The sequence below is a fragment of the Triticum urartu genome, chromosome 2A (genome assembly GCF_056163025.1).
Source record: "Triticum urartu cultivar PI428250 chromosome 2A, HENAU_Tu73, whole genome shotgun sequence".
Taxonomy (NCBI): Eukaryota; Viridiplantae; Streptophyta; class Magnoliopsida; order Poales; family Poaceae; genus Triticum; species Triticum urartu.
The window spans coordinates 94,458,331-94,480,118 of record NC_141874.1 but is presented as its reverse complement, the minus strand read 5'-3'; the positions used below and the strand labels follow the sequence as shown (position 1 = coordinate 94,480,118).

Genomic DNA, 21,788 nt, shown 5'->3' with positions numbered 1-21,788 from the left:
ATATTGTCGTGTCCTATTCCTGCGTTTTCAAAATCCTGCGAATCAAACAGGTCCTAAGTTGGTGATGATGTTGTGCCTCCCATCTTTCACCAATAGCCGTCGGATCTAGATCTGACGCATACAAACCAAGCTTCTCCATTTTTGCAAAAAGATGCCCGCACTTGTTCCGTATTTACAAACAACTCCTTGTGTCTCACAATCTAGGAATAGAAGGTCGTGGAAAAATCTGGCGCGATGGCCGCTGCCGGAGCCGTCCACCCCTAATCTTGGTGTTCCGTGCAATGCACGGGGATCTACGCACGGGAAATTATGTCGAACAGGGCTAGTTGTAAGCAGGCTAGCTCTACAGCCATGATGATAGTGACTGCAGACGGTGAGGCTGACTATGGTATGCCGAACACGGCGCCTATACTCAGGTGTCATCTCTGGCGCAGGGTCTTGTCACTTCACTGTGAAGAGCAGCACATAATAATTTGACCAACGGGTAGTATAGTGCTAGTACTCCTACTACTACATTAGTAGTACTACTACTAGTACTAGTAGCACCACCGTCTGGATTTAGGAGTACTACCACGTCCACCGGCACCGAGGAACGTCTCCAGGTAGTATTGCTTGAGGCCGCCAAGGCGAGGGGCCGCTTGGACGACAACTTCGTCTCCTTGTTCGACGAGGTGCTCGTCGGTTTCCTCGACAAGTTCACCGTCGTCAAGAAGCTTGCGGACGACTTTGACATAAGCCTCCAGCCGACGCGCCCAGGCTCTGCGATGCCCGCCACCCTCAACGGCCACTATGGTAACAACCTCTTCGACGCACTGGTGGCCCTGCGGTTGCCCGCCGTCACGCCGGAGAATGTCCACCTCGAGGTCGCGCTCGCCGTGCAGCGCCTGGCGCAGCAAGACACCATCGACATAATCACCCACGTCTACGCGCAAATCGTCCACAAGGACTACTACATGCAAGAGGAGGACGATAGGACGTTGGCCTTCTTAGAGCGCAGGGCAACCTTGGACGGCACTGTTCAGAAGCACATTGAGCTCGCCGCCAACGCCGCTGCTCCTCACACGTCGGTTGGTGACCCGGCGCACTAGGGCATGCGGATGTCGTTGAACGTTGATGGATCCGTATGTGTTTTTATCTTTCCGTCAAATCCATGTAGTAGTATATGATACTACAGTAATTATCTTACCTTTTGCATCAACTTCATAATTTTCGTACGTACTCCATGCATGAACGGCGCCAGAACCAAACTTCTCATTACTCTAGGCAAAATCATTATTTTCTATCTATGGTCGCGCCATGGAGCAGAACCAAATTTTACAAGTTACGAGTTCAAAAGGAAAAGCCTGCCGTGTTCGCATCGCACCCCCACACGGTTGGTTCGGCACGCTGCTCAAGCGGGAATGTGTGCGGTGTTGCATTTTCACTTACAAGTGGGACCGCGGTTGAGCAAACCGACTATCAGCAAACCCCCACCTTGCCCATCGCGCGATGGCTGAGAAAACGGGAGGGAGAAGAGATGGCTATAGCACGGACTCCAAGAAAATTGGTGTTGGATGGGACTCGTGTGGGTGGTGTGTGCCGTACTGCTAGACGTGAATGCTACTGAGTTATGGCCCATGCCACCCCACTATATCAAGCCTATATCGAGGTACGTAGAACAAATTTCCTGCAGTCCGTGCTCAGCCCTCCTCTATCTCTCTTCTCAGCCAGCCAGCGGATGCGCGGAGCCCATCGTCTGTTTGCTCACATGCGGCCCCACATGTCAGTGAAAACGCAAGAGGACCCACTGAACCTACACATCTTTCACCTCGACGTGCTGGTGATGAAAAACAAATCCAATAATGATCTTTGGTGGCCGCTTTTGGAGTTACTCAAGAGTAGTAAGATTCTATTTACAGTTTAACCCAAGATGCACATTTTGTGGCTTCAACTACCACTCTATTTTCTTTCATGACACGACCTGGATGCTAGATGTCCCACGTGTCGGCAAAAGGAGGAAGAACCCGACCAAATCTTCGGTTCTGCTCTCGGATGAGATTAGTGCACTTGTTGATACTCCTACTAGAATAGAGGCTAGACATGAGACTAGATGCGAGGAAGCAACATCTACTTCTTTACACTCGAAGAAGAAAGAAGCACGCAAGATCGAGCCTCCGCAGATCAACAATGAATGCATCGAGAAGGCACGAATCCAACTTACAGGAGTAGTAAAATGTATTCTTGTGGTTCTTGTTTTCTTTGGTCTTGCTTTTCTAGTCAAAATTATCATTGGAGCTTGTGCAAAACGGAGGTCCGTTTGGGGTAGTGCGTTGGAGTTGGCCTTACAAGTGGGACCGCAGTTAAGGAAACCGACTATCGGCAAACCCCCACCTCGCCCGCCGTGCGATGGCTGAAGTTAGAGAAATGATGAGGTTGAAGAGATTGCTCTAGCACGGACTCCAAGAAATAATATGGTGTCAGATGGATGTCGTGGTGGTGGCGTGTGCCGTACTCCTGGACGTGAATGCTTGTTCTGGCCCATGCCACCCTACTACTCCTACTACTTACTCCTACTAGTATATAGTATACTAGTATCGAGGATTCGAGGTGCTGGTTACGTACAACGAACACATTAACATATGGCTACAGTAAAAACACCCGCCCGACGCGCGAAGCATGTGAAGCTAGTAGTACAAATTTAGAGAAGCGACTCGAAATCCATTCATAAATTTAGTAAGTTTATCACAGGCATATCATTTTATTACATACAACAGGTCATCAACCCACATCGACAATGAGGATACATTATAAATACTAAAGTTTTCACCACACAACAAATAACAAGACATGAAATGAACTTCAACTCAACCATTCCACGGCGTTGGAAACGCTTGCTTTGAACCACAAGTGATTCTCTGGGACGGGCCATCCGTTGTCGATCTGGAGACCAACGCAGGACTGATCATCCAGGCTGAATCGGCCTACTATATTAGTACCAAGGTAGGGAACCACCCAAATGTCCGAGGTATAGACACAGTTGCTTCTCATAAATGTGTCAATAGCAGTTGGATTGCCTTTCACCATCATCGGATAGTTTTGTCCAAGGAAGAGCGAGTTTTCTCCAAGACTATCAATTCTGTGCTAGGGAGAAGGAGTTGGCGCTAGCACACTAGTATCCATCCCGAATACCATGCAACGGGTGTTGGAATAGGTCCGGAGAGTGCGACCATGGGAGACACCTGCTTCCTTAGCAGTAACATCATCAGTGGGCAGTATACACACAATAAGAGGTGATCCATCGGAATTAGTTGCCAGGCGCCATAGAGTATATTGGCGCTGCTCGTCCTCATGCTCGTGATCATCACCATCGTCATCTCCCCCTTGGTTATAAAAATTTTCAAGTATAGGTTGTGGGTTGTTCACAGGACCTTGGAAACACAAGAAGAAGGTTAATTAGTAAAGGGAAACTTGCTAACCCGCATGCATGTGGATGAAACAATTATAATTACGGTGGAAGACAAACGTACCAAAACTACTAGGATGCCATTCAAAAACAGTGCCACGAGTGGTGGCAGCAAACACAAGGCCCTCGTATTGAATTGCATCACAGTACTCATCCGTGTACAGAAACTGATTTTTGAGCAATATCCATCGAGTCGAACCACGAAGGACGGCAACAAGCTTGTCGAAGATAGCAACAACTTGATAGTTGTTGTAATTCCAAGAGCGGTTGGGAACTCGACAAATTGCTATCTTCCGTAGAAGACAGTCACCATGATCGTATTTGAACGTGCGTACATTACCGGTGTGCTCAACCTCTGGGCAGTGTGCTGAGATTTTTGGAAGTGGAACCCGGTGACGAGTGTGCACATTCATAAGTTCCCACTCGCAGTTGGACCCAATGTAAACAACCCAATCTCCATTTGCGCCCGCCCAAGCCTTGACCTCAAGCGATGGCATCTTAACATCATACGTATCATTATCAAGCGGCATCAACTGGCACAGGGCGAGGCCTCCGTCGTGCCGGCGCCAGTCATCAGGGTCACGACGAAGAAGATAGGGGAGATCAAACCGCTCCTTGACTCTTGGGTTCTTTGTAATGATGTTATTAGTTGAGTTGAGAATGGGCTTGAACGAACCTGCCATGCTAGCCAAGGTGATGATGTCGCACCGATCAATGAGTTCCTCCACCACGTCATCTTTCAGATCGGGGCAAGAATAACGGGGTCGTTTCCGGCCTGTTCCCTCCATGGAGAAGACGATCAAACAATGGCAGAAGAAAGGCTGAAGGGCTAAAGGAAAATGGAGGAGGGAGAGGAAGAGCGTGCGACAGTAGTTTCAAATCGAGAGGGAAAGGCGAAGAGTCGGTGGACGGTTGCGAGTTTGCCACGGTTCACGAAGAGGCGCCCCGGCCTACACGTCCGTTCGGAAATACTCCTACTACTCGCCGTCGTCTCACTGATATGTTGGAACGGGACCACATGTCAACGAAACATGGTGTGTAATTTCTCGTGCAAAATGCGATCTGGCCGCGTTGGCCCGAGGTGCCGCATTAGTTATCGACCTTTATTTTTTTAATGGCATGCCGATCAGTTTTGAAGCATGACTAACTGGTACTGTACGTGGAGAGGATGACAGTAGGGACCCGCCAAGGTCATGGTAGTACGCAAGCAAGTGCCTCCTTATTTCAAGCCAATAAAAATGGCTCCTCCTAGTGGATTTCTGACATCTGGGTCCCATGCCATTGTCAACGTAGTCAATAAACGAGAGAATTGCACAACGAGCGGGTGACACCAGGGACCCAGCAGCTCGCCCAGTTATTTTTGTTTTGGGTTAATTTGATAAATGCCACTCCAAATCTAGTGTATCCGAGAAATGCCACTGCAATTTCAAAAGTTTGAAAAATGCCATTTCATGCCATTTCTAGTGGCATTTTTCGAAGTCTGGAGTGGCGTTTTTCAAAGTTTGCAAACTGCAGTGGCGTTTTTCAAAGTTTGCAAAAAATGCAGTGGCATTTTTCGAAGTTTGGAAATTGCAGTGGCATTTTTATGAATCACCATAATTGGAGTGCCATTTATCTAATTTGTTTTTGAGACGGAAGCAGGGTGTCAACTGGGTTGTGCGGGACACTCTTGCCTGTCTAGACAGCCTTTTCTTTTATGTTTACCACAGACCAGCCCAGTAGTTTTTTTTCTTTCTGAAAATGGCTAGCCCAGTTCTTTTGTGATTTGTCAAGTAAGTCGCTTTATCAGGCCTACTGGGCTGCAAATCTTTCAAGACGAGGAGAGCTTCATTCGGCTCGCCGAGAAAATGGCCTATCAGTAATGAGAAATGGATTGTACATTTTTAAAACACATCAAACCGGCAATTATTTTCAAATATCTTTTTTTTCATTTCGAGATTTTAAATTGCATTGATTTTTATGCGTAGACAATTTATTGGATTTTATATTGATATACATTTATTTTTAAAATCAGTCTGAATGTGCCTCGAAATTTCGGGATTAAAAACAGTTCAGATCGCACCGACATATGCAAAATTTCGTATAATTTTTTAACCGTGCCACAATATGGGCTGTAATGCTAACATAAAGAATATGGGTTCCAAAAAAACCCGTAAGAATTAGCAAATGGGCTGTAAATTATTTGAAATAATGGCAGATGGGTTGTATGCTGTTTTCCACAGATTTGAGGCTTTCCACATATGGCATGTATACTGTTGGATGTCCATGCAACGTCCGTCGTGCTTCTTCAATATCTGCTCTTCCTGCTCCAGCCGCTCAAACAAGCACCGGCGGGACTGCCTGCTCCCTCCTCCCCGCGGCCGGCTGTGCTGCCGCGCAGGCCTCACCGCCCCACCGTACTCCCATCGCTGGCCTAGCCATCCCTCTACTCACCCGCACCTGCTGTTATTCTCCGGCGACGGCAGACGAACCAGTAAACCCTCGTATAGTCGTACTCCCCTCCGTGTGGGAAACAAAAACAACGGCCGAGTCTTCCCTGCCTCCGTGTCGTTCCCTTCCTAGGCCTCGCCGTCGTCCACCGCCCTGGTGCTCTCGGCGTGGCGTGGTCAGCGTGGTCAACGACCGACATGCATCTGAAGTGGACTGTACGTGGAGAGGCTGATAGCTGGGTCCACGGCCGCACGCAAGGAAATGCCTCCTTATTACGTGCAAAATAATGATTTCCTCCACCTGACATCTGCGACCCACCGAAACGGCCTCTGTATTTCACGAAAAAAACGTTACCGCCGCTGACAGCTCGGACCCACCAGTTATATCTTCGCACGCAAAGGAAGTGCCTCCTTATTACGCATAAAAAAATGAATACTCCCCCTGCTAGCTGGGACCCAGTATAGTGGGCCTACTAAGTTGACGGGGACGAAGGGCTTTGTCAACTTAGTCAATATGCACGATTCTAGCTCGACTGACCGTACGATGTCCATCCAACGGCCGTAGTGCTTCTTCAACCTCTGGTCTTCTTGCTCCAGCCGCCCAAAGCAGCGCTGGTCGTGCCGCCTGCTCCTGCCTCTCGTGGCCGGCTGTGCTGCCGCGGAGGCCTCACCGCCCCCATACTACTCCCACCACTGGCCAGGCCATCCCTCCACTCCACTCACCCACAGCCCCTGTTATTCTACGGCCACGGCAGCGCAGCCGAACCAGTGAACCCTCGTACTCCTCTCCGCGTGGGCATCCACTGTCGCATCTTCCCCGGCTCCGCGTCGTCCCCTTCCTAGGCCTCGCCATCGTCCACCGCCGTGGTGCTGTCGGCGCGGCGTGGTCAATGACCGAATTCCGTCGGAAGAATACTGTACGTGAAGAGGCTGACAGCTGGGTCCACGGCAGCCGCAAGGAAGTGCCTCCTTATTATGCGGAAAATAATTATTCCTCCACCTCACAGCAGGGACCCATCGGACGCCCACCGGTATATCGCGAAAAAAATGTTTGCCCCTGACAGCTAGGACCCACCCGACGGGCCACCGTATTTCGTGAAAAAATGTTCCCCCTGCTGTCAGCTCGGACCCACCGGAAGTGCCTCCTTATTACGCACAAAAAAATGAATACCCCCCTGCTAGCTGGGACCCACCTTAGTGGCAGGCTGACTTGTGGGCCTACTAAGTTGACGGGGACGGAGAGCTTTGTCAACTTAGTCAATATGCACGATTCTAGCTCCAGTGACCGTACGATGTCCATCCAATGGCCATAGTGCTTCTTCAACCTCTGGTCTTCTTGCTCCAGCCGCCCAAACCAGCGCCGGTCGTGCCTCGTGCTCCTGCCTCCCGTGGCCGGTTGCGATGCGGCGAAGGCCTCACCGCCCCCTACTACTCCAACCGTTGGTCAGGCCATCCCTCTACTCACCCACACCCCCTGTTATTCTGCGGCGACGGCAACCTCACACCGCAGCGAACCAGTGAACCCTCGTACTCCTCTACGCGTGGGCATCCACTGCAGCGTCTTCCCCGGCTCCGCGTCGTCTCCTTCCTAGGCCTCACTGTCGTCCACCGCCCTGGTGCTCTCGGCGTGGCGTGGTCAACGTGGTCAAGGAACGGCTTCCATCGGACATGGACTGTACGTGGAGAGGCTGACAGCTGGGCCCACGGCCGCAGCAAGGAAGTGCCTCCTTATTACGTGCAAAATAATTATTCCTCCACCTGACAGCGGGGACCCACCGGACGGGCCACCAGTATTTTGCGAAAAAAATCGTTTCCCCCTGACTGTTGGGCCCCACCGGACGGGCCACCGTATTTCGTGAAAAAACGTCCCCCCCCCCCCCCGCTGTCAGCTCGGACCCACCAGAAGTGCCTCCTTATTACGCACAAAAAAATGAATACTCCCCCGGCTAGCTAGGACCCACCTTGCTGGGAGGCTAACTTGTGGGCCTACTAAGTTGATGGGGACGAAGGGCTTTGTCAACTTAGTCAATATGAACGATTCTAGCTCCAGTGACCGTACGATGTCCATCCAACGGCCGTAGTGCTTCTTCAACCTCTGGTCTTCTTGCTCCAGCCGCCCAAAGCAGCGCCGGTCGTGCCGCATGCTCCTGCCTTCCGTGGCCGGCTGTGCTACTGCAGAGGCCTCACCGCCCCTACTATTCCCACCGCTGGCCAGGCCCTGCGGTGACGGTAGCCTCACACCGCAGCCGAACCAGTGAACCCTCGTAGTCCTCTCCGCGCGGGCTTCCACTGCCGCGTCGTCCCCTTCCTAGGCCTCGCCGTCGTCCACCGCCATGGTGCTCTCCGCGCGGCATGGTCAATATGGTCAAGGAACGACTTCCATCGGAAGAGTACTGTACGTGGAGAGGCTGACAGCTGGGTCCACGGCCACAGCCCAGTTTTTTTGTGATTTGCCAAGTAAGTCACTTTGTCAGGCCTGTTGGGCTGCAAATCTTTCAAGACGAGGAGAGCTTTCATTCGGCTGGCCGAGAAAATGGCCCATCAGTAATGAGAAATGGGTTGTACATTTTTAAAACACATCAAACCGGCAATTAATTTCAAATATCTTTTTTTCATTTCAAGATTTTAAATTACATTAATTTTTATGCGTGGAGAATTTGTTGGATTTTATATTGATATACATTTATTTTAAAAATCAGTTTGAATGTGAGTCGAAATTTTGGGATTAAAAACGGTTCAGACCGCACCGAAATATGCAAATTTTCGTATAATTTTTTAACCGTTGCCACAATATGGGCTGTAATGCTAACAAAAAGAATATGGGGTCCAAAAAAACCTTAAGAATTAGCAAATGGGCTATAAATTATTAGAAATAATGGCAGATGGGTTGTATGCTGTTTTCCACAGATTTGAGGCTTTCCTAAAAAAAGGTTGACGCACAATCACTGACTGTTGGATGTCCATCCAACGGCCGTCGTGCTTCTTCAATCTCTGCTCTTCCTGCTCCAGCCGCTCAAACAAGCGCCAGCGGGACTGCCTGCTCCCTCCTCCTCGCGGTCGGCTGTGCTGCCGCGCAGGCCTCACCGCCCGATCGTACTCCCATCGCTGGCCTAGTCATCCCTCTACTCACCCACACCTGCTGTTATTCTCCGACGACGGAAGACGAACCAGTAAACCCTCGTACAGTCGTACTCCCCTCCGCGTGGTAAACAACTGCCGAATCTTCCCTGCCTCCGTGTCGTCCCCTTCCTAGGCCTCGCCGTCGTCCACCGCCCTGGTGCTCTCGGCTTGGCGTGGTCAAGGAACGACTTCCATCGGACGTGGACTGTACGTGGAGAGGCTGACAGTTGGGTCCACGGCCGCAGCAAGGAAGTGCCTCCTTATTACGCGGAAAATAATGATTCCTCCACCTGACAGCTGGGACCCACCGGACGGGCCACTATATTTCGCGAAAAAAACATTTCCCCCTGATTGCTAGGACCCACCAGCTACATCTTCGCACGCAAGGAAGTGCGTCCGGGCAAAAAAATGATTCGCCCCCTGACTGCTGGGACCTACCAGTTACATCTTCGCAAGCAAGGAAGTGCCTGACAGTCGGGACCCACCTGGTCGAAGCGTACGTAGCGTTGTCATTCTGGTCACGAACGTGTACGTACATACTGGTCGATGTAGAGGCGCGCACGTGTCGTAGTAGAGGCGTGCACGTAGCATGTACACGTACGTACAGCGGCCAGGGTGCAAGAAAGAAAATACGGCCACGTATGTGTACATACGGGCGGGGTCTCGAACGCCTACTCGCGCATACGTACGGCGAGGGCTCGTGTACATGGCTGGGTCGGAACGGAGAAACAGCGTCGTCGCCGTGTTCATGGGGAGGCAACGGAATGCGTCGTGTTCATGGGGAGGCAACGGAATGTGTCGTGTTCATCAGGAGGCAACGGAACGCGTGGGAGCCAACCGGCTGGGTCGGAACGGAATGCGTGGTCGTGTTCATCGGGAGGGCTTGGACGGAACATGCGATGGAAACGAGGCCTGGCGTACCGCACAACGGAGGAAACAGACCTCCTACGTTCAGAACGGGGTCCTGTTGATCGGGAGGGGTCTGGCGTACCGCAAAACGGAGGAAACGGACCTCCTACGGTCGAAACGGGGGTCCTGTTCATCGGGAGGGGTGTGGCATACCGCAAAACGGAGGAAACGGACTTGTGTTGGAGCACTATGGTCGAAACGGGGGTCATGTTCATCGGGAAGGGTGTGGCGTACCGCAAAACGGGACTCCATGGGATACTGTTCATCTCCACCATCGACCCCCTCCAGCCTCCACGAGCTACTGTTCATTCACCATCGACCTCCTCCAGCCTTCACCTGCGACTGTTCATCCAGCCTCCACCGTGCGCTACTCCACCGGCTACTGTTCAACCAGCCCTCTCCACGGGCTCCTGTTCAACCACCCCTCCACGGGCTACTGTTCATCCTGCCCTCCACCGTCTACTGTTCATCCTGCCCTCCACAGGGTGGTCCTGTTCATCCAGCGCTCCACGGGGTCCTGTTCATCCAGCCCCAACCGGCTCGATCGATCGGGGTTCTGTTCATCCAGAGGCAACACCACGGGGTCCTGTTCATCCACCCCCACCGGGAACTGTTCATCCAACCCCCCCCCCCTCGCGCAATGCTCACTGTTCATCTAGAGGCAGCATCGATCGGCTTCAGTTAGCAGCAGTAGCGAAGGAATCGCTCGATCGGGTTCAGTTAACAGCCATCGATCGGTCGCTCGGGTTCAGTAACGCGTAGCCTGCAGTGCAATCGCTCGGGTTCAGTTAGAGCCCAACACCTCACTCGGGTTCAGTTAGAGCCCAACGCCTCGCTCGGGTTCAGTTAGAGCCAACGCCTCGCACACACGCGCGTACGTGTACGAGAGAAACGTGCATCGCTCGGCCCCCAACCTCCCACCGTAACCGGGAACTCCCCGAAATTTTCCTCGCCCTCGCTTCTACCATGGTTTTTTTCCGTCATGGACGGCCCAAAGAATGTCATGCAGCTGCGTCTCCGGCCCGCCCAGGACGAAAAGCCCATTTTCTGTCATTATTTTTTGTCATAGAAGTAGGAGCCCACCACATCTATGATGATACCGGGGTTTGTCACAATTATCGTCATAGAAGTGTCATATGTATGACAAAAAAAAATTCGTTCGGCCCAAAATGTCACGGATGTGTCTTTTTTTGTAGTGTAATAAGTAGATGATGGGTTGCTAGAGTAAGAGAAGCTTAAACCCTAGTTTATGCGCTATTTCATAAGGGCTGATTTGGATCCATATGTTTCATGTTATGGTTAGATTTATCTTAATTCTTTTTTCGTAGTTGCGGATGCTTGCGAGAGAGGATAATCATAAGTGGGAGGCTTGTTCAAGTAAGAACAGCACCCAAGCACTGGTCGGCCCACATATCAAATTATCAAAGTAGCGAACGCGAATCAAATGAACATGATGAAAGTGAATAGATGAAATTGTAATGTGTCCTCGAGAACACTTTGCTTATACAAGAGACCGTTCCTGCCTGTCCTTTGCTATAAAAAGGATTGAGCTACCTTGCTGCACCTTTGATACAATTGCTACTTGTTGCTCGTTACAAATTATCTTGCTATCAAACTATCTGGTACCGTGCTTGCAGAGAATACCTTGCTGAAAACCGCTTGTCATTTCCTTCTGCTTCTCATTGGGTTTGACACTTTTACTTATCGAAAGGACTATGATTGATCCCCTATACTTGCGGGTCATCATTCACCGTTTTAGTTTTCTCCATCCACAACTTGTGATATTGGCGCTTGAGCACTTGCGCCTGAGCCTTTGTGACGCGGTCTTCTCCAATCGTCATCTCCTTGAGGTTGTCACATACCTTTGTTGTCTCAAACTCCCCAAATGTCATCATCACGAAAACTGGCACGGCCTAGGCTATGGCGGCCATGGCACCTTCGTCACGCTCCTTGTTAACGTCATCGTTCGTGATTGTCTGCCACACTCTGAGGGTTCAGAGTATAATCTTCATCTGTATTTCCCACATGTCGTAGTTGGCGCTAGTCGGCATCGTGTACTGGATGGGGATGTTGCGATGTGACGGTATGTTGGTGTCGCTTGTTCCCCCATCACTAATCATTGATTTACCACCCTTCTTCACTTTGTCACTGTTCTTGTTTGCTTTGGAGCCGCCATTGCCGGACATGGAGTTGATCGACTCCTCGTCGATCTTGTCTCCATTGTCGACCATCGAGGATCTAGATACCATGGCCAAGCTCATACGAGCACCGCCGACATGGTTGTCCACGCACATGAGCTCCTCTCCTGGTCGTGCCACGGGTGCAGGAGGTCGCCACTCCCAGCGGCAACACATGTGAGCTCGTCAATGGCGTGGATGGCCTCGTCGAAGCTGTCATAGGAGGCCGAGATGACGAGTGGTTCGAACAAATATCGGCTGCACGAGAGGGGCAGAGCAGATTCGAGGAAGAAGAAGGGAGAAGTTTGTGGGGTGACTAGGGATGGGCGGCCGACGAGGAAGATGCGGGGCGCCGCCTTGTGACCTAGGGCTTAATGCCTAGTTAATCCACCCATATACTACTGCCATGTGGGCCCAAACAATGTAGTCATATGATTAACTTAATTTTATTTGGGGTTAATGCTAATTACATGATTAGTTTGACTAAGTTGAGTGGACTTCAACCTGGCCCCACATGTCATGGGTGGGCCTCACGACCAATTAACAGTCAACAAACGGTGTTGACTGTTGTATGCCATGTCAGTGCTTACAGGTGGGCCCAACCGATCAGAAAATCGGTTTACATCGCTTTAAACCAGTTGATAGTGTTTATTGCAAAAATTATGCGCAAACAGATAGGAGTAGATTTTAGTAACGGTAATGTAAAGTGGTGGTAAAATAAAGGGATCGGCTACTGATCAGGTGACTAAATCCTCACTTTGGGTCACTTTTTTTGTATTGCGTCTTGTGCGCTCTCCTAACGTGAGCTTTGCTGGATGATTTTTCCGTAGTTGCTTTGTTGAATCAATTGATAGGACTATGCATGCATGTCACATACATATAAAATGCACAGTTTAAGCCTACGGTAATTTTGCATAGGATTATATTTTTAATAGCATAGTAGGCCATTATAAAATGAATTATACTTTAGTTGCTAATACAATCTCCGTTCAAATTACTTGTTTTAGATTTGTCTAGATACAAATGTATCTAGACAAGTAGTTTAGAACGAAGAGATCACAACAGTAACTAGTGTCACACCAAAGTAACATAAAACTAAAAGAAATGAACATAAACAAAAGAATAAATACAAATCCAAAATATGGAGCGCATGCATGTTTGTTGCTTCTTTTCATCATGTACCCATTCATCGATTTAGGAGGATGAAAGGACCCACCATTTTGGCATCGTGTGCATGCTATTTCCTGGGCATGTCATACATATATGGGTTACACGTACATGCCACTCACAACTAAACTTTGCTCAATAAATGGAAAGGAAATATGCATCCGCGCTCACTAAACGCAAATTTAAGCCAAAGCTAATACAAAACTAAAAACAAAACATAATTTGTTCTAAGAAAGAATGAATTAAGGGCATTGGTAATACCTGGAATAAGAAAGAAAAAATAAAACACAGAACAGCTGCCGGACAGCTCTACTGATCTTCTCTCTCTTCAGAAAAATGAAACCTTCTCAAAGACTCCCTTTGCACTGAGAACACAATTCAGAACCCTCCTTCTCACAAGAAGGCAAACCTTGTATGTTGATCGAATCTTCTTTCACATCCAGAAGAGAGGCAGTGGGCTATCCGAGAGAGCGGTTCAGGTGACTACCGGAGTCATTGATTAAGCAGGTCAGATGGGCTTAGTAGGGCTCGAACCGACAATATCACTGTTATGAGCGGTATGTTTCAACCAATTAAACTATAAGCCCAATCGGATCTGTACATGCCGGGAAGAGCGGACAGAAAGAGGAAACAATGATACAAAATTGCACACAATCGGTATAGAAATTACATTGTTTCATAATATGCAAAAATAAGCATATAGTAGTGGATTTTTAGACAACGGTATGAATTACACACACATTGCATAAAAATTAGTGAGTATATATTCCAAAGGCCAAGCCACCTTGTACTTTCTCTGCCCCCCCCCCCCCCCAACCCATACTAATAGTAAAAAAACCTAAAAACAAAAAATTGAAGTTTGCTAGGGAAGAATGAATTAGTGGCATTAGTATTACCCTTGCAGAAGAAAGATAATGAAAACTAAAACAAACAATGACAAAATTTGCATAGAAGTTACACAAAAATTGTGCTATTTTATAATATGCAAGAATAATCATATAATAGTGGAATATTTGCGATAAGAAGTTTCTTAAGTAGGAATGGATTAGTGGCATTGGTATTACCATTAAGAAGAAATAAAATGAAATAAAAGCAAAATAATCAAAATACTGAAGTTGTCTAAGAAAGAATGAATTAATGGCATTGCTATTGCCCTTTAAGAATAAAGAATAAAATAAAAACAAAAAAAATGAAGATTTTGAAAGAAGAATGAATTAGTGGCATTGGTATTAGCATTTAAGAGGAAATAACTTTTTAAATATCAAACGGTGATTTTTTTGCACATAATATACAAAAAATGCCCATTTTTATAATACGCAAGGATAATCATATAGTGCAGTTTTCACATAAAGAAGTTTCCTAAGTCGGAATTAATTAGTGGCACTGATATTACCCTTAAAGAATAAAGATAATGAAAAAAGTTCAAAGAAACTAGCACCCAACTTTGCACTGAAATTACACTTTTGTAGTATGCAAACAATTAAATAATACTGTAGTTTTCAGACATATTACATAGTATTTGTGTGTGTACATTTAGACTCAACCCACGTCCCAGAAATACGTACAAAAGAAAACACATAACAAAAGAAAAAGAACGCATAAAAGCCAAAAAAAGCGAAACAATAACAAAGGGAAAGTGGGATGGACTGGACAGTACAGGTAATGGGCTTCAGCCAGCAGCAAATTAAAAAAAGTCAAAATAAAAGCAGCACAACCCAGCTCACAAAACAGTCCAGAAAAAATCACAGCACACATCTCAGAGCAAGAATCAATGATTAAGAAATTAACTGACCCAAATTCAAAATTCAGGCGACGTACATCTAGCAATTTTCAAAATAAAATGCATGACGCAAATGTGATGGTTTTATACTATTCACTCATGCAATTGTTGGAGGTGGATCCTCTAACTTGAAGGAGGGAAGTCACCTAAGCTACAATTTCCTAACTTTCCTCCTTCACTTTCATATGATTAAGACTAAAATGACTTGAATTAATTTGCAAATTACAAATCTACTATACATTTACAAAAATTACATACAAACAAAATTATGATGCAATAAAATTAATTTTAAATTTATTTATATTAACAGTAATTGTGTACATTATCTATTTAAGTAGATAATACAATGTTTGCTAAAGTATCCGTGACTTTTCTTCTCTGTTTTACACTAGTTTACACTGTAGTTTAGATGACTTTCTTTCTTCATGTCAGAGGATCCACTCTCTATGCCAAGCGCCACCTTCAACTTGACGGCGACCTCCTCGAGCGCCCGGCGCGACGGCCCCTCTGGTGACCACGCACCTGCTGCCGCTTTCTGCAGGCTCTCGGCCCGGCGCCGCAACTTTTGGCCCTCCTCCACGAGTTCCTTCACGGCGGTGGCAATCTCGTGGCGCGTCACCAAGCATCGATCGTCCTCTCGTGCCGCCGGCACCCGCAGCGCCACCCCGAGCTTCTCTTCCAGGATAACGGCGTTCATCCCCTGCTCCGCGTACAGCGGCCACGCGAGCATCGGCACACCGCACCCCACGCTCTCCAGCGTCGAGTTCCACCCGCAGTGCGACACGAAGGCGGCGGTCGCGGGGTGGGACAGCACGCGCACCTGAGGCGCCCACGCCGCCACGGCTAGGCCCCTGCCACTTGTCCTCGCCAAGAAGCCCTCTGGGAGCCACGCCAACGGATCGTCGCCACCGGCGCCGCAATGGCCGCCGTCGGTGCTTGGCATCCGCACGACCCAAAGAAACCTTTGGCCGCTCGCCTCCAGCCCGGCCGCGAGCTCGGCCGTCTGCTCCACAGAAAGTGCTCCGCCGCTCCCGAAGGCGACGTACACCACGGAGCCGACCGGCTGACGATCAAGCCACTCCAAGCATGGCGACGACGCGCCCGCGGCGGCTTCCTCGGGGTCTGGCCGCCGGACAAATGGCCCCACCGGGAACACCGGCGGGAAGAAGACCTCGCCCGCAGCTTGCTCTGGTGCCGCCAGCCGCTTGAAGGCTTCCGCGGTGCCAAGTTCCATCTCGTAGAACGTGTTCACCAGTATGCCATCGGCGAGGCGATAGCTCCGGACCAGCTCGACAAGTTTCGCGTAACGCGGGTTCGTGAAACTGGCGCGGAACGCGTCCGGCATGTCGGCGCCGCACAGCGACACGCCGCCGGGAAGCTCGAGAGGCACCGCAACGTCGCGGTACTCGCCCGGAGCGGCGCCGTCGTGGAGCTCGACGATGTGGCGCGTGAGGGCGACCATGGCCAGGTTGCTGGGGAAGAAGAGGTAGCCGGGGACGCCGAGCTCGGCGGCGATGGGCAGCGCCATGGGGCAGAGGAAGTCCGGCACGACTGCGGCGAGCAGGGTGGTGGAGTAGACGGAGCGAAGGAGGGCGCGGATGTTGGGGAGGGAGCGGCGGCGAGCTCCGCGAGCACTCTGCCCTCGTGGACGTTGGCGGGGAGGTCGTCCATCTGGACGGCGGGGAGCGCGGCGACGGCGACGGAGGCCGGGAGGCACGGGGTGAGCCGGTCTGCATCTACTGGGGCGGAGAGGTTGGTGAAGGTGACGATCGTGGCCGAGAAGCCGAGCTCCACGAGCCGCCGCGCCAGCTCGGCCATTGGAATGAGGTGGCCGGCGCCGGGGCTGGCCAGAAGCACGACGTGCGGCCGCGGCGGCGCTTTGGGTGGCGCCGAGGCTGAGGCGGGGGCGGAGGCGGAGCCAGCAGTGTTGGTGAACGACTCCATCCGCGGTGAGAGTGAGAGATTCTAGCTGCTTGTCCTGTATAGAGAACTCGGGCCATCACCAATCAGCAGCAGTGTATGTAGTTAATGCATGCTTTGATGCTACTCCATCAGTTGACAAAATTGCTCGTCCGTAGTACTTTGCACATGGATGGTTCAGAAAACAAAACAGTGGGCACCGCCTGCTCCACGAACTTCATGTCTATACATCTACGGATAATGATTAGTCAGACCCCCTCTTCTAGCCGCTAAAACCTGCTCATTTCCGATTAGATGGTAAGTCCGATCGACTCCTTGACTTTTACTTGGAAAAAAGCTATGCATTGCAACGGAGGAAGAAAAAATGTCACACTCTGCTAACACAATAACCTTGACTCAAGATCTTAATAGATCCACGCATGCATCCCATCTATGTTGCCACTTGTCCTTCTTTACACCCTCGCTGATGGTGGTCTGAATGCTCACTCAATCATAACGCTTTTGAACGTTATCAATCCTAAGACGTCTCCTTCTCTTTCTTGGCATGAGACGACAAATCTACTTTTTTCTATAAGGTTTTGACGAGGCGTGCATCGGTTATATATGGTTTCTTTCGTCTCTAAGGTGCTCATTTTCAATCCGGATCGGCACTGATATGAAAGAAAGAAGAATCATGCTCTATTCATTAAGATTGCATCCTAAATATCATTTCTTAATTGCTAACAGGTAAATAACATCATGTCCAGATTCTACACATTTTTCTAATCAATTTTCATATATAATATGTTAAATTTAAAGTTAGGCTTAAAAGATGTGTATTTAAAAAAAGTTGATATGTACTACGAATTGATTAACCCAAATGTAAGGGGGTTTCCTGCAGAAGTAAAACTATGACTTAAAACTGGCCTGCGTGTTGATTATCAGGAGCATCGGGAGGTTATGCAAAAGTTAAAATCTGAGTTAAAACTGAACCGGGAGTTCATTACCAAACACATTAGGGAGTTTTTTGTAAAATAACATAACAGGCCAAGAATAATTATTTCCTTTTTATTAGTAGGTACTCTGCTTTGGTGTCAATGATATGTACATTGGAGCAAAGCTAGGTTGTTTTTAAGCCTCTCCAAGTTCTTTCTACTCCACATCATTCAGTTTGCTTCTTCAAGAGTGTTGGTTTTAAGCCTCTCCAAGTTCTTTCAACTCCACATCATTCAGTTTGCTTCTTCAAGAGTGTGTTCGGTTGGGGAACCAACTATAACGGAATGGAATGGTTCCATTCCAAAGGAACATGTTAGATTTCAATTCTGCTTTTGGTAGGTGCAAAAAAATAGAATGGGTTGGTTCCATTCCTGTGTTTGGTTGGCGAGATGTAATTAGAAGTGGAATATCCACAGCATACTATCTGCTAGAAATCGATATCATCTTTAGGAGAAAGGAACGCCGTTACGATCAAATGCAAGTCAAGTTTGTCTCTATGAGCTAAGGCAAATATGGTGCTTCAAACGAATGTATGACACTAGTTCAGCACATGCCAACAGATTTCACTATGTAACTTATCAAAAGGCGTCATACATCAAAACACAGATCATGAGACCAAACAATTTTCTTTTGCAGGGGATGGGATCAAAGAAGTTAATCCGCAATGTAATAAATGTTAGTACAATCGTACAGACGAGCTACGTCAGCATTTCCAAAGTGACATGCTGAAAACATGCCCTCTTTAGAAGAGGTTAGTAATAAACAGACCTCATAAAACTGTCCAGAAATGCAATTCCAATTAACATCTACTAGTGTATTAAAGATGTGGTGGAATATCTTAGAGAAAGAATACCATGACCTCTTCTATTACTGTTATCACACTAGATGAACTGAACTAGTCTTTGGCATTGTCAAGAACATAAGAAACAAGCTCTGGTTCTAAGAAGTTAAAAGTTACAGCTTACTCATGGCTGATTCACAAGGCTAAATTTATTTCAGCCTGAAGATGTTGATAGTTCTTTTCTTCCAAATAATGCAATTGAGCTGTCACAGTAGTCTCAACTCTAAGGCACTAATTTGTATCCACTGTTATTGGAGAAAGCTTGGCGTTTAATGCATGAAAGCATAGATCGGTGAGGGGAAATAACAACTTATGCAGTACAAAATCATGCACATTATTGACTACGAAAAGCCAAGAGGATACAAATCAATGAACCTAGGTAATGGTATATTAGTATGTCCTGAGTGAAAGGATGTCCTGAAAGAAAATTGTTCAAACGTTTGTTACAAATTTCTTTTGTAATCAACATCCATTAAATGAAATAATTGTCAAATGAAACAACATATTTACAGTAACACAAACATACTAGCAAATTGACGCATTGCCAAGTGCCACTTGATAACATCAAACTTGAGTTTACACACGTATCCATAATATAAGCATCGCAGCTAAACCAATGTTTATTGGTCACATGATAGTATCTTGCACAAATAATGGTATAAAAAATTTGTAGACAATACAATCGACACTACCATACCAGAATGGCTTTTCAGGCCTTATCATCATCATCATCCTCAATGTCCCAACTCAAATCCTCGTCGTCTTCCGCAACACTGAGCCTCTTACGTAGCTCCTCCTTTGGAGCAGAGCTTGAGCCATGAGCGCTCCCCTTCTTCTCTTCATGCTCCCCGAGATCCTCAATCTCGTCCCATTCGAGATCCTCCTCGGTCGCTGTTCGCTGTCTAGAAACCATGGAGTAGTCGCTATCCTTGCTTGAGTCACTTGTCTCATGCTTTGTCCCTTCTTTCGCTGCAGCATCGCCAGCGGTAGAATGTGGTTCCTCAGCAGCAGTTTTCTTGTCACTTGATTCTTCGACATTCAATTTGGATGCATCTTCCTTCTCCTCCTCCTTGTCCACTACAACCATAGAGCTACCGAAAACTTCCGGCTGCGGTAAATCGGCATTCTTCTGTTCCTTATCCAGAGCACCGGCCTCTTCAACTGCATTGACTCTGCCTTCTGCCTCCAGTTTCTCATTTTCTCTTTCCTGTACTTCAGGTTTCGGTTCTTCTTTGATCGGCGCTTGCTTGATCGCCTCCTCTTTTGCTGGCTCCTCCTCCTCGACCTCGTCATCCACCTCCCAGCTCAGATCCTCCTCTTCCTCCTGCGCGATGACCCGCTTGACGAGCTTGGCCCTGGCGTCCTCCTGCTGCTTGAGCTTGTGGACGCGGTAAAAGTACCTGGCCCAGAACACCTCGCCCTCCACGGCGTCGGGGACGAGCCTGTCCACCATCCCCTCCACGGCGTCGCTCTCGTAGCAGAGCGCCTCGATCTCGTCCTGCCTCTCCTGGAGGCTAAACCCCGCGCCCCAGGCCGCGAAGTCCTCGGCGTCCTCGGGATCGGCGGTGAAGGTGGCCGGATCCGACTGGAGCGCGCGGAGCTGCGCCTCGAAGCGGCTGTAGTACCTGAGGTGGCCCGAGGCGGGGCTGGGCTCGGAGTCGGCGTCGGAGGGCGCGGGCAGGGAGGCTGCGGAGGCGGCGGCGGTGGCGGCGACCTGGGCGATGGCGCCCTTGCCCTGGGCGACGATGTCGGCGAGGCCGTCGAGCGCGAGGGCCGAGGAGGGGAGGTCCCGGGCCGCCTGGGCGGCGGCCTCGCGGAGCGCGTCGGTCTCGCGGCGCAGGCCGGTGCTGAACTCGGCGAGGTCGCGGCGGTAGGCGTCGAGCACGGTCTCGGACTGGGAGGTGAGGGTCTTGAGCAGCCCGCCGAAGCCGCCCCACCCGCCCCCGTCGCCGGAGCCGGCGGGCGAGGAGGACCCCGCGGCGGCCTCCTCCGGCTCCGACGGCGGCGAGGCGGGGTCGGGCGCCGCGAGCGAGTTGAAGAGGAAATCCATGGCGGGCGGCGATTTGGATCCGGTTGGTCGGGGGGCCGTTGTCGTGGAATCGCGTGTGCTTTCTTCGTGGGGGAGTGGGGGTTGCTTTCGCTTGCGGGTGGGCCCGCGGGGAGGCGATGGTCCCACTTGCGGCTTGTGTGCGGTGCACGGGAGGGATGTCTTGGGCTGGCCTGCACGAATGTGGTTCCGTTTCGTGCATCGCAGGTTCTCCCGAATGGCACGCATGCACGTGCAGTTTCGGGCTTTCAAGTTTATACGAGCCTGCGAATCAACCTGTGGTTGAGTTGGTTAGGTGGACAGTGGTATCCTCATCCTGATGCTCGCATTATTTTTGGATTTATTTCAGGATTTCCGACGATGCGCTTTCAGTGGAAGGAGACGTTCCCGTTGACGACGAGGCGCCTATGGTGACTTCGTAAATCTCAAGATGATATGTCGGCTCAGTCTTTCGGAGATGCTCATAAAGGTAGGATGTGCGTGTGTGCGTTCATAGGGATGAGTGTATGCGCGTGTATATGAGCGCTTGTGTCTGTACTGATGTTCAAAAAAAAAGTTTATACGAACCTACACATTTCATTGAAGAACAATAATGAAAAGTTTGAGACCAAAACACTTGAACGTGTTCAATGGGATGAGATAAGAGCATCTCTAGCGGATCCGATATTACTGCCGTCCTGCAAATTTCGTTTACAGTATCCGCAAATAAAATTTGCGGGACGACGGACAGATCGGCAGAATAGATCATGCAAATTTGGTCTTTTTCTTACTTGATTTGAAACATCTAATTCACGCTATAGACATCATTGTAGTTCCACAAGCATAGTTGATCACATACAAAGCAAATTAAACTACTAGATAGATAGTTTCGCACGTAGCACGTCATTTGGTAGATAGTTCAAACTTAAACTGCTAGACTAGATATAAAACTTAAACGACTAGTTGGATCACCAGAGTTCTACTTATCTTCATCCTCGCCAT

At 49.1% G+C, this 21,788-nt stretch overlaps 1 protein-coding gene and 1 pseudogene across 1 annotated transcript; both read right to left on the bottom strand.

Annotated features, from left to right (window-relative positions):
* Positions 1 to 15,291: 15,291 nt before the first annotated feature.
* LOC125543706 (hydroquinone glucosyltransferase pseudogene) lies at positions 15,292 to 19,145 on the bottom strand (annotated as a pseudogene).
* Positions 19,146 to 19,293: 148 nt separating this feature from the next.
* Positions 19,294 to 20,909, bottom strand: LOC125543705 (uncharacterized). The gene has a single exon (XM_048707162.2). The coding sequence runs from the start codon at positions 20,808 to 20,810 to the stop codon at positions 19,470 to 19,472; it is 1,341 nt and encodes a 446-aa protein (XP_048563119.2). The 5' UTR covers positions 20,811 to 20,909; the 3' UTR covers positions 19,294 to 19,469.
* Between the last annotated feature and the right edge of the window lie 879 nt (positions 20,910 to 21,788).